Source organism: Phodopus roborovskii, unplaced genomic scaffold (assembly GCF_943737965.1).
Source record: "Phodopus roborovskii unplaced genomic scaffold, PHOROB, whole genome shotgun sequence".
Classification (NCBI taxonomy): Eukaryota; Metazoa; Chordata; class Mammalia; order Rodentia; family Cricetidae; genus Phodopus; species Phodopus roborovskii.
The window spans coordinates 8,834,670-8,861,942 of NW_026126549.1; the positions used below are offsets into that span (position 1 = coordinate 8,834,670).

Below are 27,273 nucleotides of genomic sequence, written 5' to 3' on the forward strand. Positions count from 1 at the left end.
GTCACATTCAAAAGGCCATGTTTTCTGGCGAGGTATGGGGGTGTAACTATGAGTGGAAAACCATTCACAGATTCATGCCTGGCTGACTACACTTTAACCTTGTGGCATCTGGGCTTTCTCACAACAGTGTGTTACTAGAGAGCTTCCACATATTTTACTCCCAAACAAGCCTAGTGTACAATTATCTTAAGCTTTTCCTTCCATGCTTCTTTAATTTCATGTGTGTGGCCATCATGAGGGTTGCTATGGTAACTCCTACATCTGTTATCATGCTATTGTGTGACCATTAATGACTGTCAACAGCATAGGAGGGCTGGAGTCCCTGTTGTAGTGGGACACCAAAGATAGAAATCTTACATTGAATGAAGATAAATGCATGGTTATTTGGTTCCCAATCCTAAGTGTGGGGAGTGTGGCTATTTCAGAAGTCATACCATTGACCTTCGACCCTTTCTCCTTTCATTGTTATACATTCCAGTCTTGGCTCCTCATTTTTGCATATAAAATTATCTCCTTTTCCAGAAATTCCAGCTGGAAGCAGCACACTGGTGTCCCTACTTCCTATCCTTTAGGCATGTTCCACTCAGTGTTTGTTTTGGCATAATTACATGGAAAACGGTACTTGAGGGAAATGTCTTTACCTCTGCTGGAACACAACCGTCTCTTGGAGGGCAGACAATACAATAGGAAATGGGATGTTCTTTCTTAAACAGAGTAAGGCTTTCCTCTTTGAGGGAGTCACCAAAAGTTTTAATGGTGTCAGTATCTACCTCTGACAAAATAAAGTTATAAGTGGAATAAATCTTGTATAAATTAAAAACCAGTCTTTCCCTGAGACTAGCAAACTTCTAAGGCTTTTTTAGGTCTTTCTCTCTCTCTCTCTTAAGCAATTCAAAACACCTGTTATTATTTTCTATGACGCTTTATAATGTTACAGGCTACAGATGGAAACACACGACACTGGGTCCTTCAGCAAATGACAGCAGTATTCTCCCCTGTAGCTGGTGTGAAGGCAGGAGCAGGCTTCTGTGTGTAGGGGGAGACTTCATCAGGCGGCGGAAGGGCATTTCAAAGACTGGTCCATGTTGCTACAATACCTGATGAAGCTCTTGACAGTGGCCCCATCCATCTAACTCCACCCATGTGGCCACCTGTGAACGACCTACCTCTATCAGGCGTGCACTTTACAACTACTGAGCCTCTCCCTGCTTCCTTTTGACTTTTGGTTAGGCTGATGCAGGCTAAAAGTCTTCAAAAGCCGATGCCAGTGAGTGAGTGTGTGATACTTACAGTTGCCATGCGAAATACTGATTGGCTCAGAGTCTTCTGGGAAACCAGCCCCAGTGCTGTGTAGCAGTGTGAGACATAGCAGCAAGGCTTCTGGTCTCATAGTAGTTCAGCGGGGAGACGTATTTCTCTACTTCACCCTGCCAGAGAGCAAAGGAGGCCGCTTAGTTTTCTTTCTCAAGTCAGCTTCATTCAATTCTATAAAGTGCAATGGTCTTGAAGATAATTCAAGACAACAGGGCTTCTGTGTTCTACCCTGTCCACAATGAATTCACAGATTACAGCATTTTACATAAAGACAGTACCCAGTAGCCACTGGGCCCAATGTCACCCTGATACCACACACTTTTGCAAAGCTTTTTGCAAAAAAGCCTCCTTCCTTTGACTAAGCCATTACAGGCCACTGTGGCTACAATCTCACAATTATGAAACTCTGGATTCCAAAATGTATGAACAACTAAAAGCAATTTTCTTTCCTTTTCCTTTAGTGAGGCCAAAAATTGCCATCTCCACATGTGGCTTTTGTTTGTTTGTTTGTTGTTGTTGTTTTAGCCAGTCAAGAATCTCTCAGAAATGTGATGGCATTGTCAGTAGTGAAGAATGCTGATAACGGATGATGATCTAGAATTCCAGCTTCGAAATACATGTCATATTGCGACCCAAAAACAGTATAATGTACCTCTGCCTCTAGCATGCCACACACATACTCATAAAACACACAACTGACCCCATTTTCTTATTTCCTATGGAACCCCTTACTTAGTTGAGATTTTTCAACTCTTGTTTATGTCATTTTACAGTGACCTTAGACCTAAATAAAAATTACACAATCTAGTTTTTATTTTAATACAATATAATTGTATTGATTTCCTTCTTGCTTTTCTTCCTTTAAGCCCCTCCCATGCTTCTCTTACTCTCTTTTCTTTGCTAGATACACACACATACATATAGAAATACAGAAATACAATGTGCTGGGTCTGATTGGTGTCACTTGTATTATATGATTTTGGGGCTGACCACTCTATATTAGGGGGCTTGTCCCTGGAGAAGACTTATTCTCACACTCTCTCTTATCCATTGTTAGTTGCCTGTAGTTCTGACAAAGGGTGGGGGTACACAAATCTATTTTTATAAAGAAGCACACCATTTCTAGTTCTGTGAAGAGAATCTGAATTGGCATCTTGGGACAGCATCACTGATGTTTTAAAGAGAATCATATCTCTGTACATTTGCTCCACAGTGATATTGTTCTGCTTAGCTGTATTGTTAGAGCAGCTTGTATGTGTAGAAAGATTCTTCTAGGGCTTAGGTAGAAAAGTCCTAGGGAGTTGCTGGATACAGTGAGCACAGCCTCATGCTACAGTACATACCACATCATTCTCAGGAGTATTTCAAGTAAGCATTGATATATCAGGGAAATTAACGTAAAATGGGACTTCATTTCATCTTTCTAGAGTAGTGTTCTTTGAAGCAGCCTGCCAAAGATTATCTTTTCTGAACAAAGCTATTCTACAGTAGTCCATCAGTCACTTAAGATTTGTGTTTAGAAATGTCAAACCTAGTAACCTAAATGTCTTTGAAAATTAATTTGGCAAACAAACTGCTAACTTACATTTTGCGGAACACCACTTACTATTAGATACCTATGTCTCTTTTCTTCATGCCAAAAAAAGCATTAACAAGTCCCGGGTGCACTGTAGGTTATAATTTCACAGACACAGCTGGGTCTTAATCATTTCTTCAACTGAAAAGTGCACATTAATTAATTTGCTTTATCTCAAAAAAGAAAAAAAAAATCAAAGAGGGAAAGAAGCTGAGAGAAGAGCCTAAATAGTTCTATATCGCTATCTCTGATGTAAAGATTAAAACTGAACTTTGAATGATTACTTGCTCCAAAAAGCAATCAATTACCAAGAGACATAGCATGTATTTACAGGACGGTTAACAACAGGTCTATTCATTCCCTTCTTTGCCAGTACTCCCTAATCTGGGGCATCTGCAGCTCCAGGGTCCCCCATTTGCTTCTCAGGAGCCCTGAGAACTATAACATTAAGGGGGAGCAATCAGTAACAAGAGCAACTAAAACACAACACACATCGGCCGTTACATTTTGGGTGAGAAAACGCAAGGCAAGCAGCAGCAGCAACATTACTGAGGGCAGAATTACAGCATGAGTTCACAGTGTGGAGCAAGAATAAAGGAGACTAGGAAGGCAGAGCCGCCTTCCCTTAGAATGTTGGGAAATATATAATATATGCTTTTAAAGATTTTTTTCTTGACATGACTAAGGAGCCTGTACCCTTCCACAACTCCATCCACCCCTGCACAAATGTCCTACAAGCTCACGACAAAGCCCCACTACTTTTATTATTATTATTATATCTTAATTCCTTCTACCTTAAGATCACATAGGGCAAAATTCTCAAGCCCTGAAGTTGGCCAGAAGAACAACACAAGAAACCTGTTATGCAATTCCACAGCTTCTTTTAACGCTTGTATACAGTCAGCGTCACAACTCAGATATGTCTCAGGTTTACAGTTGGGCTCTCTGCCAGCAAAGAATAGTTGTTTTCTACCTTCCGGTCATCAGGTGGTCAGTGAGTTCATCACAGGGATGACAGTGCTTTAAATTAGCCAGCCTTCCCAAGTTGGTCTTGTGGGACCAGTGTCCACACACATAAATGAGAGGATGCTGCTTGAGTTATGACCACATAGGGTTGCTCTACCCACTGTCTGCAAGTCCAGCTGTAGGAAATAGGTGGGTACTATTGGAGCTGACTGTACAGAGTCGACTTTTGTCTGTTTTGGTACACACAATGCAATCTTCCAGCATGCTCACACCCAAAGGTTTTAATAGCAAGTGACAACGATGTGGAAAACATGTCTTGGAAATCCTAGTGTAGCTCTGAATAGAGGGAAGGAATAATAGTAAAGTAGTAGGGCTTCTCCTCAGGAACAAAGTTAATCGCTATGAAGGGTCAGGAATGCCTTTTAAGAACACATTTTCTACTGACATCATAGGCAGTTTTAATGGTAATCAATAATTCACACTGTCATTGTTAGGAGAAGGGGGACGCCAGTAGTGAGACTCTAGGAAACTCAGGCGGGCTGGCTCTCCGTTTTGTCACCTGTAAAATGAAAGGACAGGAAATGGAACGGATTCTAGAAGCCCTCAAGGTTGACACTGTACTCCAGTGAGGCTGCGGGGAAGACAAGAAGGGAGCAGAGGGGAGAAAGGGGATGAGGAGGCACAGCACAGGGAGGGACACTGAGTCAGGCCACCCCACTGCCTTTTTAAGCTAAGGAGGGAGAAAGAATGTGAGGAGCAACCAAGAGCCCAAAGCTAGGAGAGGTCCTGAGGCGGGAAGAGCCAGGCTCTGGGATTATGACAAGCCAGTCAGAAAAAGTTCCAAGCACCTGGGAAGTCTGTTCTCCAAGTCAGTCATGGTAACGGACTCCTCTCTCCCGCCAGTTCCTCCTGATTATTCCCAGTGTGTGGACAGAGAACTGTAGAGACAATCTGCATGCCCACGTGTGGTACTGTGTGGGATGACCGGGAGGGGTGGGGAGGAAAACCCTAGGGTCACGCTAGTGCAGCAGTTCTCAACCTGTGGGTCATGACCACTTTGGAGTCGAAGGACTCTTTCGCAGGGATCACCTAAGAGCACCAGAAAACACAGACATTTACATTATGATTCATAACAGTAGCAAAATTACAGTTATGAAGTAGCAACAAAAGCAATTTTATGGCTTGGGTCACCACAACATGAGGAACTGTGTTAAAGGGCCGCAGCCCTGGGAAAGTTGAGAACCACTGATCTAGTAGATTCCGATGGACGCAGTGTAGAAGGGTGTGTTCACATTTCATCTGCAGGTGCCAATAACCGCCAGCGTGCCATGCTGCCTCATCTCATCATCAGGGCCAAGTGTGAGTCTGACAAACACTTCTAACGTGCCCAGAGACAGCACTACCATCGGCACCTAAACACATTCAATATTTGACTGGTGTTTACACTGAGCATAATCACCTAATTATGGCAATCCTGATGGACAGGCCTTACCGTGCCCGCATAAGGAAACTGAGGCCCAGGCAGGCAGGAGGCTAAGTTACATTTCTAGCTTGCACACAGTAAACATTTACAGCACATTAGGAAAAGATTTCGTAACAGCACAATAATCAAAGTGGAGAGAGCTAGCTCTCAAACCCAGATCTGTGTGACTGCCTGCCATGTTTATGTGCTTCCTAGGACATCAAGGAGAGGGAACAGGAAAGGGTAAGGGAAGGCACAAGTAGAAACTTCACTTAAGGTAATAACCAAATACTGGTTGATGTATCTTTGCTAACATGGTTAGAGTAGCTGAAAGTTCCTAATGGCTTTAGTCATAAAAATCCGTAAGCTGAGCACTAGTCTCTCTCACACATGTATGCGCTCAGGTTCATTCCACTTTTATGGGCCTGTGATCGCAGGCCTAAGGTGATGGGCAGATATAAATGCTTCTCCGCCACTGATTTAGGAGGAATTGATTATGTCAGGACAACACTGTGTTAAGTGGGACCACTCAGGGTCCCTGCTTCCTGCCTCCCTTGACGGTGATGTTTTACAATCAGATGTTTTAGAGAAAATAGTGCCATTTGTTACGGGCAAGAATGAGGCTGCCTGTACAGACTGGATATCTCCCGAGCCAGAGAGGAACCCACTCCAGCAGAGAGGTGAGGAAGCAGGTGTTTGTGAGAGAACCCAGCTCACGGAATGCTGGAGACCTGTCAGAGATAGAAACTGCTGATTATTCTCATACTAGAAGAAAATGTAAAGAATTAATGAGCGTTTAAATAGTAGGTGTCCTTCACTGACCTGGACAGCCCCGCTTCAAGGACTGCAGGCAGCATGAGAAAAGAGGAGGGTGCTGCTATCCGCAGGATGTGCAGCTGGGTGAAGAAAGAACACTTCCCGAATGAAATTAGAAACAACTTGGGCCCATTGATTGTGGTAGAAATGGTCACAGTATGCAGGCTTCAGGGGACCATGAGCTAGAACCACATGCTCAGTGATGTTTGCAGTAAGAGATAAAGGTTACAGAGAAGGAGAAAAATAGCTCTAGACTCTCAATAAAGCATCAACCTCTTAATACAGCATCATTTCTCTTCTTCTTAGCCATTAACAGAGACATAAAAGCACCCAGTTTAGAGGGAAGGGAAATGCCACAGACCTAACTTCAACACATTTTGGAGACCGGTGATGGCATTCAATGGAGGGTGGTAATAAATATCGACTATGTATAACAGATAGTCCATTTCAAGTCTGAAATCACGGATTACAAAAGCATAGAAAAGTAGCTGTGAACTCAGAAGTGCTTCTAGAAAAGTTTTATTTTTATTTTTTGCATAAAGGCTGGTGCATATCTACTCTCCTTCAGAGGGACGAGGACATGCTGTGGCTTCTTTCATATGTACTTGCTTTCTCCCCCGCCCTTCCCCAAACACACACCCTGAGACTTCAATGGACTTTGATGCTTCAGATAGATTCTAAGGGCACATTTGGTCTCTGTCACTGTAGACATGATCTCCGTAGGCCTGAAGACACTGAGGCAAGAGATCTTGATCTCAGAAATCAGCAAGGCCCAACCCTGTGTGCCCATGGCATACCCAGCTTTTTGCCATCCCCGTCTCTTTTAAACTTTAAAAAATATTGCTGAACTCGAATATCTGCTCCAGCTGCAGAAACAAACACTCCTTTCATGTCCGTTAAGAAAACTGAGACCCCAAGCAGTGGGGTCAGTTGCCAAAAACGGAACTTAAGGCAAGTGGCAAAGCCAGACAGCAGTTGAGGGCTCCTGTTCCTCCGTGGAACTCTCCCAACATGACGACACTGCCTTCTGAAAGGGAGCCAAAATTCATTCATTTCTCCTTGGCTTCTTGCCTGATGTTCATTTGATTTTCATCTCACTGACTCTGTTTTCTACTAGGAGGCACAGGCACTGTGCAGAGATGCTGACGCAGAGATGGGAACCCCGTGAATATGCCCTGGTCCTCTCCCGTGTCATGGATGGGTCTGACAGCTCGTGGCATTGCACCAAAACAGAACACAAATGCAACGGCAACTTCTCAGAAGTTAAGATTTTACCTTGGCCTTGGGCGTTGCCGAGGCTAAGTGGAGTGAGAAGACTGCAGAAGTTTGGGGAAGAGCCCAGGGAGACTTTGTGATCCTTACTGCCCTCCCAGTTTAGTCAGGTCAGACGTAAGGAGCACGCCAAGGCAGCAAGCGGACAACTTCATGCTGATTGGATTTTGAAACACTCACTTTGGCCCAATGCTTGTACCAGAGGAAAATTTGCTTAAGGAAAGTCAAACATTTGTCCAATGTAATGGATGGATTTTTCCCCCCATTTCACTAAATACTTAAAGTATTGTTGCTCAAAATGAAGACTGTGTCTGATGGCTTTCCTCCAAGGATGTGACAGAAGAAAGGGTGAGGGCTGCTCTAAGGGACAAACTCAAGATGTCATTGTAAGTGGCCATAGCTGTGCATGTGGGTCATTTTACATCAGTCTCCCTAATTTTCTGTCCGTTTGTTTTGTTTTGTTTTAATTTCAGAAAAAGTGAAAGACAGTCATTCTAGGCACTTTTCCCAGCTGCCCAGAAGAGCATGTATAGCATGACTTGAGAGGAGGAAACTACAGAGACTCGGTGACTAGAGCTTTTTATGGTCTGTGTCAGCATGTAGGGAAGATGTGAACTACAATGAAGCAATCACTATGTTCTATTAATTTACCCTGTTTTCTCTCAGTACAGTTAATAGAGAACAGAAACCCCGAATCACAATTCTAACCTCCTGACCCTTCCTCTCCATGGCCTGCGGGGTTCCCATCCTGTGGGGAGGTGTCCTTTCCTCACTTTGGAATGGGTATCAACTTCAAACATGGCTCAGAAGAAATCCAAACAACCAGGGAAACACTGCACCCACCCCTCCCCACGCCCCCAGTCACCAATGACTCTACCAATCATGGATGCCTGAAGCTTTGAAATTCTACAAACCCTTATTGTTTTCTTGCTTATAAAGGTCTGCCTTTGTTAAAGCAGTCTCAAGATAAGGTATAGTGCAGAGCGTTTCTCTTGCGGTCAAGTCCTTGGGTGCTGGCTGCCTATGCCTCCTTGCCTCCTGTTCCCAGCCTCTGCAATGATGCTCGCTGAAAGCCAAAAATAGAACTTATAATTGATTAATGGCTTCTGATTTACAAAAAAAGAGGCATAATATCATTACAGGGACTGCTCCCTAATAGAGCACCCCCCTCAGTAAGGTCTCGATGTTCCCGAGAGCCTTTTAATGTCTGGGCATGACCACACATACACCCACAAACAGAACAAATGAGATTGAAGTGCCATTTCCCAGATTTACCTACATTCCTGTGGATACTTCATTAAATTTTTCAAAGTCTGAGTCAAGTGCTAATGATCAGGGTGAAATCAGAAGCCCACGCATTTAAACCTACTCTTGAATTGGGGAGATACTACCGAGTTGGCCTAAGTTACCACCATTTTCATTGGCTCTGTTCATGTATTTTACACATAAAACAGTGACTCATGAGGTTGGCATTATTTACTGAGAGCAAAGTAACCGAGGACTTTTTCCCAAAGGCAGTTATCAATTTGCTTTGGGGTGGAAGGAAAGCATGTGTTGGTTGCCCAAATTGGAGTCAACTCCGGCCATGCCACCCCTTAAATGTTCACTTAATGTTTTTTTTAAAAGCCTCCATGACTTAAAGATGTGCTTCTCTCCATAGGTGCCTTACGGGTCTGAACACAGATCCAGGGTTACAGTCCTGTTTATTGGAAAGTGACAGAGCAAGCACATCAAGGTGGTTAGCATCTGGACAAACCATTTTGGTGTCACCAGCTGTTCTTAAATCTGTCTCAACTCTCCTTAAGTTTAAAAGAAAACGAGAGTTGCTTCCCCCTAGTCTTATGTATGTGGCATGCTTCTCTGGAAACACAGGCACACGGCCTCTTATTGGCAACCACAGACAAAACAAAACAAGCCTCCTGAAAGCCAAGAAGTTTCCCCTACTCATTTGGCATCGCCATTTGACTTGAGCTAGCATGAGGCCATTTGTTTACTGTCTTTAGAGTAAATGTTTACACATTTCCCTACAAAACTATTAGGAGGTTTAATTTTGCTACACATTGCTGCAGGCCTGGTTTGAGTATCTGTCCCTTTGCCGATTTCCATCACCTGCTAAATTTTGAATTCTGAAACATACGTTTTCCGAGTCTCAAAAAACAGAGGCCCTGGAAGAGAGTGAAAACAGAACGAAGAGAGAAAGCTCTCAGGACAGGGCTGTCAACAGGGCTGAGACAGCAAACTCTCTGGTCATCACATGGCATCTTGTGGAATCTCCAGAGAATTAAAAAGAGCCTCTTAACTGCTTTATTTTTTTTCTAACGTCACATTATCCTTCAGGGATCATTTAGTGATTGGATATCGCTCAGTGAGTTGTCTCTTCCAAATTTTCTCTGTTCTGGGTTTCTATTAGCAGGTTTCCAGGCTTCCACAAAAGGAACACGGCTCACAAAGCCGGTATCATCTCGGTAGGGAGGATTTTCAAGTGTCCTATGGGAACACGATGACTAACCAACAGAAGCAGCTGCTCCCCTAGGCTTGACATCCCTCTGCTTGGATGAGCATCACTTTCCCTCCTATCTGCCCTCTAGTACAAAGTGTTCCACTCTTCTGCTTTTTGCATGTCCCAGGCTTCTCCATATTGCTGGTGATAGCTGCTCCCGAGCAATGTCCATGATGTCATTAGGAATCTCTTTCCCCTACAGAATAATGGAGCAATGGCCTTTTCCATCGATAGCCAGCATCTGGATGGCAGTGGCTGGCCAGCAATAGCTTCTTTGTTTGTTTGTGTGTTAAATTTTCAACACCTGCAAATTTCGTGTCTTCTCTCCCCCACCCCTGCCACTCCCCTACTCCATCCCTGCCCTGCTCTTTTTGTAAAACCAGAAGTTATTGAACTAGGAAATAAGAAGGAGAAGTTGGAATTTTGGATTCACAGGATCTTTCCAGAGGACAACATGGGCTTGGAAGATAAACATGCTCTCTCTCCCTGTCTTGGTTACTTTTCTATTACGCTGTTTTGAAATAAATTAACCACTAGTTTTCAACTAAGCTTTAGGCAAATTCTGAGGACAAGGGCAAATGCAGTCCTATTCTTTGCCAAATGACCACAAGAACAGCCTCTATCCCCACTGCTATTTAAAAATCCTGTTTTTCTCTGAGTTTCTTGAGCTGGGCCTTCACAGTCCTCCTGGCACTCAGCACTGTCTTCCGGGCTCCTAGGATAGCCTGTGAAGTCCCACTTAAAGCATCTAGTCAAGAGCCCAAGACTTTTCTATAGTCCTCCAAACAAAACAAACAGACCTCCCAAACAAAAACAAAAAACAATGCAGATATAGCTGTAACCGTAATAGCCCACTTTCGGGTACCAACTTTTGTCTTAGTTTTGCTTGTTTGTTTTTCTATTGCTGTGATAAGCTGCTATGACCAAGGCAACTTACAAAAGGAAGTGTTTAATTTTAGGCTTATAGTTTCAGAGAGTGAGAGTTCAGTGTATCAAAGTCATGGCAAAAAGAACAGCTTGATCCATACATCTTGATCCATAAGTTGGACTCAGAGAAAGAGAGAGAGAAAACAGCTTACAGTCTTCTGAAACCTCAAAGCTGGCCCCCAGTGACATAATTCCTCCAATAAGGCCACACTCCCTAATTCTTCCTAAATTGTTCCACTAACTGGGGACCAAGTATTCAAATACACCAGACTATGAATATCATTGTCATTTGGGCCACCATACTCCCTGACTCTCTCTACTCACCATATCCTTCCTTTCTAAGTGGATATTGAGTATCAAGCACAGTGGTAATCAGTTTTGACTATGAAATGAAAAATGGAGGCAATTGGTTAATATCATATAACCTGGGCATGAGGTTAATTACTGTAGTTCAAATTACCTGGAAAGAAGATAACACATGATTATCACCAATTAACCCTTCAATCAAAGAGGCAATCATGATTCTTATAACTAATAGCACAAGAGACAATCACTTGTAATTAGAATCTCTGCTGAAGAGTTCCAAATAGGAGGAAAAGCAAAACTGTCCAATAAGCTTGAATATGACAGGCAGAGACCAAATTAAAGTGCTGAGGGTCAAATGAAAGCGAAATGATGAATCAAAGAGTATGGGACACCTGGCACCAGAAGAGCCCAGACTCATCCCCTTCTTGAAGAAGGAAGATCCAAAGCAAGCAGTGGCTTGCTTTACTTTGAGAGAAGATGGAGGCATAGGTCACAGAAAAGGGATTAGAAGCCTCTGATGCCCTGGCTACTGGGAAGCAAAGTCCACCTGGGTTGTCTGGGCTCACCCTGGTAAAGACTGGAGGGTCAGATCAGACAGACAGGACTCCACAGCTGTGGAGTTTGGAGGTGAATCATGCATGAATATTATTTCAGAAAGGAGATAGCCCAGGTTCACTTCGAATAACTAAAGGACTAAGAATAACAACAGTCTTCCTGTTTAGTTAGCAGTCTTCATCTGGCCAAAGAGCGGGGAGAAAAGTCATTTTCAAGTGTGATACAAGAACAGACAATATGTGCTTTTCATACATCTATGGAATCAGCTCTTTCCAGGGCACCAAGGTATGAAATGAAGGCTAAGCATTCTCCAGGATCTTCAATGCTGAGAGAGAGAGAGAGAGTAGATGCCACATGGACGAGATTTCTATCTTGCTGCAAGTGAGGGGCAGAGGGATGTCTCTCCTTCCAAGGTAATGAGAATCGTTATCAGTGACAGTTCCAGTCTTTGAAAGTAATTTCATTCCAAAGGAACATTACTTTTGTACCTCATGGATTATTCTCGCAGTGTCTTGGGAGTTAACAGCAAGAATATGAGCCATGAGAAAGCACTGTACAAGCGCGTAAACATTGAAAGGAGTTGTCATTCTCAATATTCAATAAAGCACAGAAACTGCCTTTGGTAGCAGTTCACTGCATTTGCTCAGTCCCTCCTTTGCTCCAGACAAGCTGCTGGAAGGGAAGGGAAGTAGGGGAGACTGGCCAGAGGCTCTGCACGCATTCTGTTTTTAGAAAACCTCTTGACAACCAGCTGTTTAAACAGCTGGAGCTATACTTCAAGGGTTAAAAAGATTGAGATATACCATCCAGGTGCATTTAAACAGCTGCAGCTGTACTGCAAGGGTTAAAAAGATGGAGAGACGCCATCCAGGTATTGACTTAGGTCTCAAATGCACATCCCTTGTCCAGTTCCCTATCTGCAGCTACAATTTTCTTACTCTAACCCAACCCCCCTCACCATCTGGATTTCTGAAGGGGCTATCTGATTAGTCTTCCTTCAATTTAATTTCTACATGACAACTAATGATCTTTAAAAAAAAAAAAAAAGAAAGAAAGAAAGAAAACCAACATAAATGACATTATGCCCTGCCTTGTACAAAGCTCTCTGATGGCTTCATATTCCATTCACAACAAAATTAAAACCCCAACTCCCTGCCTTTTGACATTCCATTCCTCAAGTTTCCATGTGCTCCAACCCACTCTGCCATGCCTACCTCTAAGGCCTTTCTATGCGGACTTGCTGTCCCTCTCCTTTGGAGGACCACACACCAGGGGTTGTGGAAATAGCTCACTTTCAGTGAGTTAAAACATCACTTCTTCAGATAGGCTCTTCTTGACCTCCAAAATAATTTCATACCTTTTTGACTTTCTATCATTTTAGTCCTAATTTTTGCACTAGATTTGAACCTAGATAGTCTTTTCATATTTATATTCTCGCTTGTCCCTGTCTGTCGCTCTCTTACTAGAATATAAGGTCCAAGTGGGCATATTTGTTCTACTTATCGCTGTCGCCACTCATTCTAGAAAAAAGTCTAATGTGCCAAAAACTCTTACAAGATACTCACTGAATAATGAATGACTACTACTCCAGACAGGTTTTGGAAGATTATTGTTAAGACAAAGAAGAGGCATTTTCGGCTATCTGAAGACAGTTGTGGGGTGACACCAGAAGCGGTAGTAGCAACTGTGAGGAAACAGCTTTTGTGGGGAAGAAAGAGGGATTTCCCACAGTTCCGGGAACACAAACAGGAGTTGGCCTACAGTAGAGTACAGTGGTCCAGGTGAGTAGAAGGACAGAAGAAATAGTATCCAGAGGACCCAGACAGAGGACCTGGAGCCAAATTATACAACATTTATGGTCTCTGCGGAGAGCTTGCTTGTCTATGGTTCTCACATCCTCTGACAGTCCTTCCTCCCACATCCTGGGAAAGTACTGCTTAGAGCAGGAAGCCACAGCGGGTCCAGCAAAGACTCTCTGGGAAGCTGCTTTCCTCTGGCTCAGTTGATGAAACAATGTGCCTAGAATCCAAAGACCAAAGTCTTCAGACTTTGGCCAAGCGACAATCATTCGGTTTTTCCGTCTGGCCAGCATGTATGGTTATGGGTCAAAAGTCCAAACATGCTTGCAAAGAGGGAGAAAGGTCAATAATGTAATTAAAAACATTGGCTATGGCCAGAGGTCTCTGAGGGTGGGGACCTACAGCATCCATATGATCCCGCCTCATTTCGGTCTAGGTAGCTGAGTCCTGGAGGACGGTAGGTGTGTGGCCTTCCAGCCACTAGCTTGATGCTGAGATTCAATTGTCAATGACAAACAGACCCCATGAGCTGATTTAACTTCACTCTTGTCTCAAATCCCTTCCCAGTGACTCATAACTTTCTCCTGACATCACAACAGCTGGGCCAGCCAGCTGGAGAGAAGACATCCAGATGTTGCTGGCTGGAGCTCCAGGGGCTCTGAACTCTCATCCATGATGTCCTCTCAGACTGTCTCAGTGGGCCATGGGGTTAGGTGTTTCCCTCTCCACATGTGGGTGGGAAGAGCAATTCTGCTCGGCTGCTTTCATCCTTTAGCACACAAGTGTGTGACACAGTACACAGCAGCTCTCCTTTGTCTACAGTTTCGGGGTTTTTCTTTTTTAAATTGGGGGGGGGGGATGGGCAGATCTCTGCCCAGGCAGAAGGTAGAAGAGATACCCTGACCAGAGTGTACCACCCACCCTGAGGCATGGGCCTCACACACAGACCTCAGCTAGAGTATATGCGAAAAGCTGAGAAGTTAGGGGACAGGGAAAAGAAAAACATCATCTCTGATTGGGAGGAAAATGACCTTGAACAAAGACTTCTTTATTGTGCTAATACAAATCTGCCCTAGTTGATTGTTTTTAAAAGTATGAACTATGTGTGTAAAATCCCCATCCAAAATAGCTTATTGCACAAAAATTATACACATTGTTAGCTGTTGGTTTGGTTTGAGTATCTGAATATTTTTAAATTTCAGTGTATGAAATCTTACAATGACTATAAAAGGGGCTATTTTTGTTAATGAAAATTGAAATGCAAGCCAAGACTGACTGATTTAAAAAAAAAAAAAAGTGTGGTGCATATTTGTTCCAATATGTAAGCATCTAGTAACAGGGTCTCTGAGGGAGAACAAAGGGTCACAGGGAGAATGAAATACACTTTTTGTATTGCATTTTTTATGAGTTTTATTGGGGGGTGGATTCTCACACCTTGTGGGGGGGGATGGACAAATTTAGCTATTATTGTACTTAAAACAAAACAAAAATCCCCACAACTTCATCTCTAGAAGCAAACCTAAAATTTTAGCTCAATAGTATTTGCCAATTATACACCCCCAGAATCCTTTCAGTGTGTTACATGAATGGCTGCCTAATATCAAGTCTCCCTCTAGAAATATGAGCAACTCAGAAAGGCAAAGCACAGTGAAATCCAAGGCAAAGAATCAGTAAGCTTGAGGCAAATGCTCTCTGTCTCTCTCTCCTCCCCCACCCCAAATAGACATTACTATTTCATGTGAGGTTCGCCTCTCCTCTTTCTGAATGTCTATTTCTGCACATGTATCTGTCCCATGATTCCCAACTTCACTTCCTTTTTCTCACTTGCCTCCTATGAGAGAGAGAGAGACAGAGAGAGAGAGGAGAAAGAAAAAGAAAAGGATCAAATCCATTTTTGGAAATATACCCAAAGGATACTTACCGCTTAAAAGCTGAATGGATGCCCTTTCTCTGGGATAGTCTTTGTACGGTGGCCCAGGGGTACTGAGCTAACCAAGGCAGTGTGGAGAGTACCCATGGTGTGGGGATGCCCTCACCTGTCTGAATGAGGAGCAAGAGGACACCTTGCCTATTTTTTCACTTGTCCCATTCACAATCATCGAACTGGACACTAGGAAGCGTGGAGGCTCCCTTTCTCTTTTCTTGGCACCTGTGCCCTAATGGCCAAGTCCACCCCATCACCTCTGAAGCTGCTTCTCTCATGCAGTGAGACAAGGAGTTCAAGGTCTCTTGCTGGGGTAGGACATAGTTTCTTATTCCAGTTTTAACTTCAACTTGAAACTTGGAGGCAAGTGATGTCTCTGAGATGTGACCTTTCTCTTTCCCGTATACCACTAGAAATACTACCATGTCCATAACCAATTTCAGATGTCTACAATATGGTCAGTTTAAACCTCTGCCTTCCAAACTGGCCTGGGCATTAGAGCTGCCTGGAGAGCTTCAAAAAGTGAAGGTGTGTGCACCACACCCAGAAATGGCAACTTAACTGGCCTGGCAGTGTGACCTGGGCTTTAGAGTTTCCAGAAATCCCCAGGGGCTTCTACTAGTAAACAGATCCAGTTTGTGAACTTCTAACACATACACAAAGGGTTTCCAAACTCAAATCCTAATCCCTTTCACTGCCAAGCTTTCAGCCACAGGCAGGGATAATTAATCCTGATGCAAGACCTTGTGCTTAGGCCAGCTTCACAGAGAGGCTTTAAAAACATCCGAGTTTATTTTGTGCCCACCTACCCTCACACCAATCCACTTACAAATATAATTTAACCCATTAAAAATTACAGGGAGCCACACATGGGGCCTGCAAAGTATTCCTAATGTCAACACAGACAATAGGTGTGCTTTCTCCTATGACAGGGTTGAAAGAAAGCAGGCCTAATTAACCCACCCAGATTGGAGGAGTGGAGGTCATGTGAATACTGCCTTAAGAAGCCCTCTCCCAGCCTTATCAAAACTGCCTTTCTCTTCAACCACGCTCTTGTAACCTGGGAAATATAAATTTTGATTGCTGATTGCTGCGTTGTTAGTAACTAACTATATATCATTCAGCACTGGTCACCAGTGTCTGCCCAGGCTTAATTATCTCAGCTGAAGGCAAAGTAACCCCATGAAAGAGCTGTTTTCCAATTAAAGCAGCTAGAATATGTGATTTGTCTCTCTGGCAATATCGGACTCAGGGTCCTTTTCATGTTATTTGTATTATGTTCTTTCCTCATTACAAGCCCAGAGTTGTGAATCTTGAGCTCCTAGCAAGAAACACATAAATATCAGGAGAGCAGCTGTCAAACCTTGAAATCTTCAGCAGTTTCCACTAAAGTCCGACCAGTAATTACAGAGCTTCCAGCAACAAATAAATGTTCCACTAGGAGTTAAAGACTTTCTATAGAACAAATGATGTTTGTGGGTTTTCCTCCTATACAAAGTGGGTAGGTAAGGTCACATGGTACCTATACCCCCCCCACACACACACAAACAGCCTTCACAAGTTCTTCAACATAAGTCTGATGATCCATGTGCTGCCTTAGCAATTGTTTTACTGACAAGAAAAAATATTTTTCTGCTACTATAAGAAAAAATATTTTAGGTAAAGATCTAGGCAACACTATCTCTAACTCTTCATCTTCCTTATCTTGTTTGTCTTCATTGTTTCTGCTTATTTATTCCCCTTGGTACTTCTTCCCCAAGATAGGCCCTACATGCCTATCTTGACAATTCTTTATCCTGAGAGCAGGTACAAGAATTTATCATCCCTGTGACTAAATGGCCCCTAAGCACTCCCTAGACATGGACTTTGAATTCTGGATTAAGAAAAGTATTTGGGGTATCTACTGCGTGAGCATGCAGTAGATGCTGGGATTTACTGGTGAAAAGGTTTCTGTATTCAGATAGTAATATTTTATGATGGGAAGATTGCTCCCATTAGTTGCCAGTGTGGTCCTGTCCCAGCTGATTAACCTCTAAACTTCAGGTTTCTTGGATTTGAAATGGGTTAATGGCCCTTTCCTTTCCTTTCCTTTGGTCATTCTTAGGCTGAAACACCCCATCCCATGTTTAAAAGTGTATAATGTATGCTTGTTTATCTTCTCTCAGTGTCCTTGGAGTTGGCGTTTGGAGAACTCAAGTATCTGTGTCATCCATCCATCATTTTGAACTGTGTGTAGGTGCCTCTCATATCCACACATCATTGTTGTTTACCCATGAAACGGTTTCAGCACTAGTTTTAATTCTTTCCTGAATCCCAAAACTTCACAGCCATAGCCTGTTGCTCCTTGAGCTGGAGTTGGCCCTATTTTGTTGCTACTCTGAGCACAGTGTACTGGCTGCTGGCTATAAAACTTGGTGGAAATTTAAAGAATTCCTTCAGGAAAAGGAAGGTGGCATTTTGTTGGGCCCATTTTTCAGTGTCGTGTTGATGCGAAGACAGTTGCCATGTGCAGCTATTGGTGTTGGTCCTGATTTACTTGGCTGAAGGCTCACTACACACTACAAACACCTCAGAGCAAAGAGTCTTTATTTCCAGTTCTTTCCAACACTTTAAGCATGGATGGTCTATTTATGAGCATGGCACTACTGATGTACTATGAACCTCACAAAGAGGAGGGTGGGTGGTCTGAGAAGCATGTTGGAAGCAGAATTTAGCACTCCGCAGTCTTCTCAGCAGTTGGGTGAGCTGTCCTGCCTCCACACCACACCACACTGGGGCTCTCCTGCCTAATACGGGGGTGGAGGTGGGGGTTGTTAACAGTATGTTCCAGACTCCAGACTCCAACTCGCTTGAATTGGACAGCTGCGCAAAGGGTTTGGAAGGATGGCTCTTCTGGGATCTCCGTTTGCTTTTTTTGTTTTCCTTCGAGCCTTGCACTATTCTTCCCTCAGCTAATGTTTGAATTTATTTTGATAGCAATGATTTTTACCATTCACATCCCATCCACAGCCCAGTTCCCTACCCCCACTTTTGTTTCTGCCTTTGGGATTCCTACCATTCTATTAGGGCTCCCCCAAATTTCGTCTCCCACTGACAGCTCATCACCTGCTCACTTTTCCATAGAACCTGACCAACCTCTATCACAGCCATCAAGTAGATGTTATTTATTTACTAATCTGTCCACACCATTAGATGGTGAGCCTGGCAAGGGCTCACAAATGCTTGGTGGGAAATAAATGGATCAATTGAGTAGTGCTACAGACAATCCCTGTCCTGGGAGCATTTGTAACTCATGGAGGAGACAGATGTGGTAATAACAAACTGCAAAATGAAGTGTTGCACACATATGTAACACACAAGAAAAACACTGTATATGTTATGGTTTAAATTGTCCTATTATGGTTTAGGTCAATTTGCTCTGCTTCATATGAGTTGGTGTCCTTGAAGTGAATGGTTCTTACAGATTGCAGTAGAGTTTCCATTTCAAAGACCTATTGCATATACGCACCCTGGTAACTCAGCACACTTATGTGTGGCGTTTGTCTGTGTCCTCAAAAACACAATCTTGTGAGATGTAAGATGCTGGGATTTTTAAAGTAACAGAAATACCTCAGCATTCTCTGGAATCTCTGACCTCATTACATTGCTGGGAGTTCAGCTGAGTGGATATAAGGCCTATCACAGGATAAAAATTGTGATTTTGAGAAAAGTAAATTTTATAATCCCAAGTTCTGTATTATTAAATCTATGGTCTTATTATTGCATTAGAGGAGATATTTTATTCAATTTTATGGACAATAAAATAAGAACAGAGAGAGATGTAGCTAGTTCAGAATCCCTTGAGTATGAGAAGATGATATTTCATTTTATCTGCTCCTGACAATGATGTTAACACTGTTACCAAAGCTACTACCAGCAAAATAGAAAATCAAGAAGGTGATTACTGTCAGTCACACCTAACATTAAACATCTTTTTTATCTGAAGTTTAAAAAAAAAAAAAAAAGCAATTGAGTGGTATGGCAGCACATGCCTTGAATCCCAGCACTAGGGAGGCAGAGACAAGTGGATCTTTATGAGACTAAGGCCAGCCTGGTCTATATCGCAAGTTACAGGCCAGCAAAGGCTACATAGTGATAGTGACAGTGCTGGATAAGGAAAACCAAAAGATAAGCATTGTCAAATTAAAGAAATGAACTTATAGGCTTCTTTAAAATGATGATGATAAAACAAACTATTTCTAATATTTGGATGCAAGAAAATACACAGGCTTCTTTCTACACATAGGGAAGCATTTCTCACACAAATACTTTCATAAACTGTGCCAACGAGGTGGGTCGGTGGGTAAAGGCACTTGCCAAGCCTAATAAGCTGAGCTGAGTCCCTGGTCCCACATGGTAGGAGAGGCATCCCTTGACCTTCTGCCTAGATGCACTGTGACGCCCTTGAACACACACATATAAATGAATGAATGACTAAATAAGAAAAGAAAAACAAAAAATGTAATTGGTCTTATCCCAGTAAGCCATGAGAATATGAAAGTATAAATGGACTGATGGGGGAAATTCTATCCATCTGCCACCCGAAAGCTGATATGAGGAGACACTGGCACCACACACTTTAGCCTCGCATTTACATAAATGCTTCTTCTAAGGTGTGTGTGTGTGTGTGTGTGTGTGTGTGTGTGTGTGTGTGTGGGTGTGGGTGTGTGTGTGTGATTTGACAATTGCTTTATTTTTCTTGTCAAATAAGTCACTTCTAGCCAGGGCTTATTATTAGTCTTAGGCTGTCAGAGTCAATAGCGTGGTGTGAAAGCGGTAAGAGTTTTTTTGTTAGGTGTCAACCAGTGCTGCACAAGACTATAGATAAGACTAAATTATTATACACAAACAGCTCAAGGTTTGAGCATCCAAACCCATCTAATGCATGCCAAGTCCAACTCAGGTGACACTAATTTAATAACTCTCAAGTCTGAAAGGCACAAGACTGACACTTATTTTTTTTTTAAGGACAAATATAGAGGAAAGGGGTCCATACTGCTGGTGGGAATACACAGGAGTGCAGCCACTATGGAAATCGGGAAGGAGGTTTCTCAAAAAAGCTAAAAAAAAAAAAAAAAAAAACTCCCATATGATCCAGGTACATCGCTCCTGGGCATATTTCCAAAGTAGTCTAAGTGATCCTGTTATAGATATGGCCGCAGACCCATGTTTATTGTTTAAAAAAAAAAAAAAAAAAAAAAGCCAAGACATGGAACCAGCCTAGATGTCCATCAACAGACGAACATTAGGTATACAATGTTTTATTCGGTCATAAAGAATGAAAATTTCCCATCTGCAGGGAAATAGATGGAGCCAGACATTATCATGTTAAGCAATAGCCAGACTCAGAAAAATACCATGTTTTCTCTCACATGTAGAGTACACATATATGTGTGTATAGATTGCATGTGTGCATCAGAGAAAGGGGTCTAAAGGGAAGAGAAAGGCAAAAAACATGTTTTCTCTCACACATGGAGTCTATCCTTCACCCAGCCCCCACCTCCGGAGTGTGTGCTGGAGCAGGAAAGTGGGGAAAGGAGGGAATGGAGAAAGAAGTAACGATGGGAGGGATGTACCATGTGCATATGTATGAAAATGCCATAATGAGGGGCAGAAGAGATGGTGCTGCAGTTATCAGCATTTACTGGCCTTAAAGAGGGGGTGGGCTGAAGTCCCAGCATCCACACGGAGGCTCACAACCTCTTGCAATCCCAGTGCCGGGAGACGGAAGGGCTCTTCTGGCCTCTGAGGGCTCCTGCACACATCTGCTACACATAAACACATGCAGGATGCCAAACATACACATTAATTCTTTTTTTTTATCTTTATGAAAATAATTTTTCTGTCGCTCATTTTAAAAACTAATAAAACCCAAAGAGAACTAACATGCAAGTTAAAGAGGGGAGAGTGGGGAGAAAACAATACAGCTTCCCCCTCCATTAGCAGGCTCTTGTTAGGGATTAAGTTGTAGATACGATTTCCTTTAGGCCTATCAGTTCAGTGGGTCTAGTTGTAAAGCAATTGCCAGCTCTCAGTCCCACTAGAGTTAACACCCAATCAACAAATCTCTTCTGCTTCCTTTTCCTTGTCTCATCTCCTTAATGACTGCATAATATTCTTAAGTGATGGACAGGGAGCATGACTCCTCCACTTCCAATGTAATCCGCTGAAATCAAAAGTGGGTAACAAGACTTAGCAAACCCCCTGCTGTCTCTCATGCGTCTGAATATAGTGTGCAATTGGGGACTGACTACTCTCTCGAAATGGGAGTAACCGTGCAGACCTGAGTTCCTCTTGCCAACCCCACTCCTCATTCAACATCAAGCTGATACTGCAGAAGCAGTCGGGCTTCAGGAACTCCAGCTCAGGTAAATCCTCAGAGTATTGAAACAGACAAGGCTCAGATGTCCACTCAGCTAATGAGCCTGTGATAGGAGCAGAAGGGTCAGCAAGCTACTAGTCTTTTTCCAGTCCTTACTCCTCTCCTCCCATCTGAAAACTAGGCAGAAGCTTAACAGACAGACCCAGCTTGGCATTTCCAGTTCTCCAAATGCAAAGAGCAAGTTTCCTAAGTCTTGATTGATGTGGGTAGTGGCAGAGATATCTCATAGGTACCCAGCCACTGCAGGCTGCTGTGGTTCTGTAATTCTTTCCAGCCCCACCCACACTGCGTGAATGAGTGTGGGTCAATGTCTGTACCCGGGAGGGGACGGGTTGATTTCACTGCCCCCCTCCAGACAGCGCTGCTCAGGTGTCACTTTGCCAAATGAAGGAGACAAATGAGTTTTTCTCTCACTGTGCTAAATTAACTAATGGATTCTAGTTGTGAAATTGGCATAACAATAAGCCAAGGAGCTGATTGTAGTGGGTGGATATTTCCAGTCTCTGAGGATACCATTAACCCTTAGGCTCGAACAAACTCAGATGAACCAAACAGAATCTAGGCAGGGTGAATAACGAATGTGTGATGTGAATAAGCATTTCATTTTCTATTTCAATGAGTTGTGTTAGCATCTTAAGATTTGTGGCTATCTATGAGGGTTGTCATATGGAAGAAAATTGAACATTAAGGAAGTGATTTCTGAATCTTCTCTCTGCTCTTTTGTTTTCCCCCAAGGACAATTTTGTTTTCCTGGTCAGAAGGTGGCTGCAGGTATAACCATTTGAGCCAATACATTGTAAATTCATTTACATTAAATTGCATTTAAATTATTGTCCTTTACATCATTCACATACCAATACATGAGTGACTAATGCTTTTTATCATTAGTAAATACAGTCAACTCTGAACATAGGGACATCTCACGGAGTCCAGAGTTGTAGCTATGTGGACCCATCAGAAGTTTGTGTGTTCCAGGAGGTGAGCAAATCATAACTCGGCTGTTCTACGCTATATTAAGATAGAAATCTGGCATCCCTGATGTGAATTTATTTCCAAAAAGGAAATAGCCTAGTAATTGTTTCTTTTCCTCTAAAGGCAAAAATATTTTTTAAAAAAATTAGTTTGCTGTTAAAGAAGATTTATACTGAACTTTTTTATTTTAAAATTAAGATTATATGGAATTTCATTTGAAATCTGAAGGGCTCGAGCCCATGTTTACAAAAAATGTACACCTTAAGAATAGGCTATCAGAAACACAGAGGTTGTGTGTCCTTCATCCATTAATCAAGGACCAAAAGCACCTGCTTGCCTTTATTTAGTGTATTTTTGTGAATGAGATCTCTGTCCAAAGGGATTTATTTTGTATTTATTTTTTGTATGGTTTGTTTTCAAGACAGGGTTTCTCTGTAGCTTTGGAGCCTGTCCTGGAACACACTCTGTAGACCAGGCTGTCCTTGAACTCACAGAGATCCGCCTACCTCTACCTCCTGAGTGCTGGGATTAAAGGCCGCCGCCACCAGGCCCAAAGGGATTTATTTTTGCAAAGTAGTATTTTGTATGTTTACCATGTGTCGGGCTCAGACCCGGCTGTTGATGTGTAATGAGTCAGACATTTCATCCTCATAACACCTTCAGGTTCAAACTCTTATTACCCCGATTTTACAGGTGAGGAGACTCCCTCCCCAAGGCCACACACTAACTAGTAAGTAGGGGAGCAGGGGTTTGGACCTGGCCAAGCTGGTTCCAAAGTCCACATTCCTAATATGTCCATAACCATAGTCATTTTTCTGATCTTTAATTCACTAAACATTTAATATGTGTCACTTAGTCTGTACAGGGCATTGTATTAGAGGTGGGGGAAGGTATAAAATAGAAAAAGTAGAAAAAGGGATGGGAGAGAGGGGGAAAAACTCAGATGCTCTGAAGACAGCTCAGGCGGTAAGGTGCCTGACGTCCAAGTATGAGGATCTGAGTTCAGGTCCCCAGAACCCACATTTAAAATAAGAAAGCTGGCTGTGGTAGGCAGTATACCTGTAAAGGCAGTGCTGGTGTGTGTGTGTGTGTGTGTGTGTGTGTATGTGTGTGTGTGTGTGTGTGTGTCACAGAGGACCTTCCAGTTCAATGAGAGACCCTGTCTCAAAAACTAAAGGTAGAAAGTAACCAAGCAAGGCACACCTCATCTACCTCTAGCTCCTGAATGTGTGTACACTCACACATATGCTCCTTCATGTTCACTCTACTTTGTGGGCCAGCAGGACATGGTTCAAAGGCTTCACACTGAAGTTGTAAACACTGCTCTTTTCTGGTGATACCTTTAGGCCCTTTGGTTCCTTCCGATGGGTTAGGCCATGCCCAGTTCAAAGGACCTTGTGTGGGGATCTTCCCATTGACCTGTGCACCTCCAAGAGACACCATTCTAAAGTCACTCAAACCTGTGACAAAGTCCTCACCCACATCACAGAGCTTGAAAGCACTGGTCCTTCCTTTGCATTCTGTCACACAAAGCCAGTTGTTAAGGTATCATTAGCAGGGCTCCAGACAGAGATGACAGGTGTAAACAGTTCATAATTTACGATGTGCAGGATCAGGTTTCTCCTCACCCTCTGCCAACAGCTCAAAAACACACCAGATCTTGGCTCTCTGTGTGTGTATATGTACTGTTCACACACTTACAGAACTGTCTTTCAATAAATCCTGTAGGGCATCCATTTGGTAACGCTTTAGCCATTTGAGACTCTTTAACTGTTCACTTTTCAACTCTTCCGGGTTGGTGAAAATAGTTCAGCAGGTAAAAGCAATTGCTGGGCAGCCCTGCTGACAGGAGTTCAATCCCTGGGACCCACATAAAGGTAGAAGGAGAGAATCAACTGCACAGTGTTGTCCTCTGACCTTCAGACATGACCCTCTCACCACATCATGTGAGTGCATGCATGCATGCACTCACTCACACACACAATAGTAATAATAAGTAAGTAAATAAAATGTTACAGTTGCTTGATGCTAACCGGTAGCATTGGGAATGTTCTGTAGAAATAGGCAGCCACAAGTCTCCTGAACCGCTGAGAAGAGGCCATCTTTCTCTTTTGAGTCAGTGAGCTCCTATGCATCTGACCTGACATGTTTGGGATGGCTGGCAGCTGCAGAGCCAGCTACTGTTGCTCTTGCGCAGATGGGACATTTCTTTCGTCCTTTTTATTGGATGGACTTAGCTGCCTTCTGCATTTTTCAGCGCTGACATGTTTCAGTAAAACTTTGACTAACTGGAATTCTTGGGGGGAAGGGCACTCTGGTTGAATGATTTCCTGGTGAAACTGAAAGTTATTTAGAAGCCCTTGTTATTGAAAATCTTTCCAAAGTATATCAGCACACGTTTTCTCTGGAGTGAGGTAGAGCTGTGGCAGAGAAATGCACAAGGCTGTTTTGAAAGGCAGGAAAACAAATTTAGAAAAGCTGCTAACCGCTGGCCAGTCCTTCCTCTTGCTAGAAAGCAGTTCCCAGAGGCAGCTAGGATGCCAAGATTTTTTTTTTTTTTCCTTAAAGCCTCTTGCCCCTGGTAGCCCTGACTTCCTCACTAACCCAGGGACCAAACAATAGGCAGGAGGAGCCAGCCCTCCCCTTCTCAGCCTTCTACTAGCAGTTGTCCTTGAATCACAGACTGCCCTGCCTCAGCTAAATTGCTCTGGTCCCCAGCCTCTCCAGCAGGGCCTTCCATCCCTTTGCCCTTTCTCTAGGTGTCATTTTCTTCTAGTTCACAGACATTCCTATAAACACGCCAGTCTCCTTTTCTTCTACCTTTTTTCCTTGAGTACATGGCTAAGCCATTACCAAATGCCTGGGCTGTGAGCAGCATTTACTGTGTATTCTCCAGTTCACTCAGAAGCAAATCTCTCTCCCCCAGTAATGTCCCAGCACCACTGGCACCGGCTGAAGACCAGTCACCAGATCCAAGACTTGTTGTTTCTTTCTAAGTTTAACTAGTGTTCTCCTCTGCTCATATTGCTGCCACCATTTTGTTTTGCTTAACTTCACGTGTACCCAGAGTAAATCAGGTCTTATCAAGGCTTCCCAAAGCACAGAGAACAATGGCAGATTTCCTGTGCAGCTCCCAGCCGCGCCTCCCCCCCCCCTGCTCTGCCCGGTGCTTTGTCCGTGACTTCCAGGCAAACTGCCTTTTGAGCTTCATGCTAGCTCCTGGCCTGGAGATGGTCTCACCTTCTTCTCTCAGCACTCTCTTTTAACACAGCCATCCCTCCCTTCAGGAGTGAAGCCTCAGCTGTAAAGATAAATGCCTTTATATGCATACTCATTGAATTGCTGTGAACGCCCTCCAGGCTTCGAAGGTCTATATCAGGAATGTCATTATTGAATTCATGAACGAAAAGATGAAGACTATTCCTTCACTATAGAAGGCTTTTCTGGAACTGCAGATATCCTACTCAATAAAGTGCAATTGAAGGGAATTCACATGGAATTGCCAGAAAGGGCACTTAGTGACCCTCACATGTAAGGAAATCAAGCCACTTAGCATACACTGGAGAAGCAGGGTGGATAGGTAGGTAGCCTGGAGCTGGAAGACAAGAGGGGCCAGCAGCACAGAAACCTGCAGAGGAAGAAATAGCAATAGAAAGTGCTAACGCCTAGGCCAGCTAAGAAGGCCTCTGGTCTGGTGAGGAAACAATAAAGAGCTGTTTGGCCAATTGGCTTGTCTGCTGGTCAGGGGATGAGGACTTGGGTGGTAATGAACAGAGACAGAAACTGCACACGGGTGCAGGTGGCTTTTGTGGGCCATGAGAGCAAGTAGATAGAAGCAGCCAGGAGAAGGCCTGTGATCTTTGGATTTTGACACCATGATAAAAAGTAATACTGTTTTGTAACATTCTTTTCCAATAAGAGACAGAAGGCAAGGAGATTGGGATGGGAGGGGAGGTGGGGAGTTACTGGAAGGAATGACCATAATTAGGGTATATTATGTGTGAGAAAAGAATCTCTTTTCAAGGAAAAGAAAAAAAGAAATACAGGCAAAATGTGTCGGGTAGGAATGTATGTTGATGGGATGTGAAGGGGTCACAACCTCCCAACTCAGACCATTTACATGCTATTCATTCCATTGAGGTACTAACATACCCCATAAAACATGGCTGGGCCCCAGCTCTGGGGAGGTTGGAAACACATAGCTCCTTTCAACAAATATCTAACATTTACTAGTTAATTAATCGGTTAACTTTGTGGCTTTGAGATTCGAACTGGAGGCCTCACACAAGCACCTACCCAACAGAGCCCAGCATTTAAATACACCAACTTATAGCCTATGATCAGTAGATTTGGTAAAACCTATCAGTCCTACTCTCTCAAGTTTACAGAACCAGATTTCCACTTCCAGAGACTACTCAGAGACCCAAGGTCACTGTAGAGCAAGAATTCTTGTCACCCATTTT

The 27,273-nt window shown here is 43.2% G+C and overlaps 1 protein-coding gene across 4 annotated transcripts in view; it reads right to left on the bottom strand.

Moving 5' to 3' along the window:
* Sema6a (semaphorin 6A) overlaps positions 1-27,273 on the bottom strand; it is a 118,804-nt gene that overhangs the window by 55,911 nt on the left and 35,620 nt on the right. For all 4 annotated transcript variants that reach the window (XM_051201057.1, XM_051201056.1, XM_051201054.1 and 1 more), the window contains exon 2: positions 1,291-1,427. In XM_051201057.1, coding sequence (XP_051057014.1) covers positions 1,291-1,390 — 100 coding nt within the window. In that variant the 5' untranslated portion in view covers positions 1,391-1,427. The remainder of the gene's footprint in view (positions 1-1,290; positions 1,428-27,273) is intronic.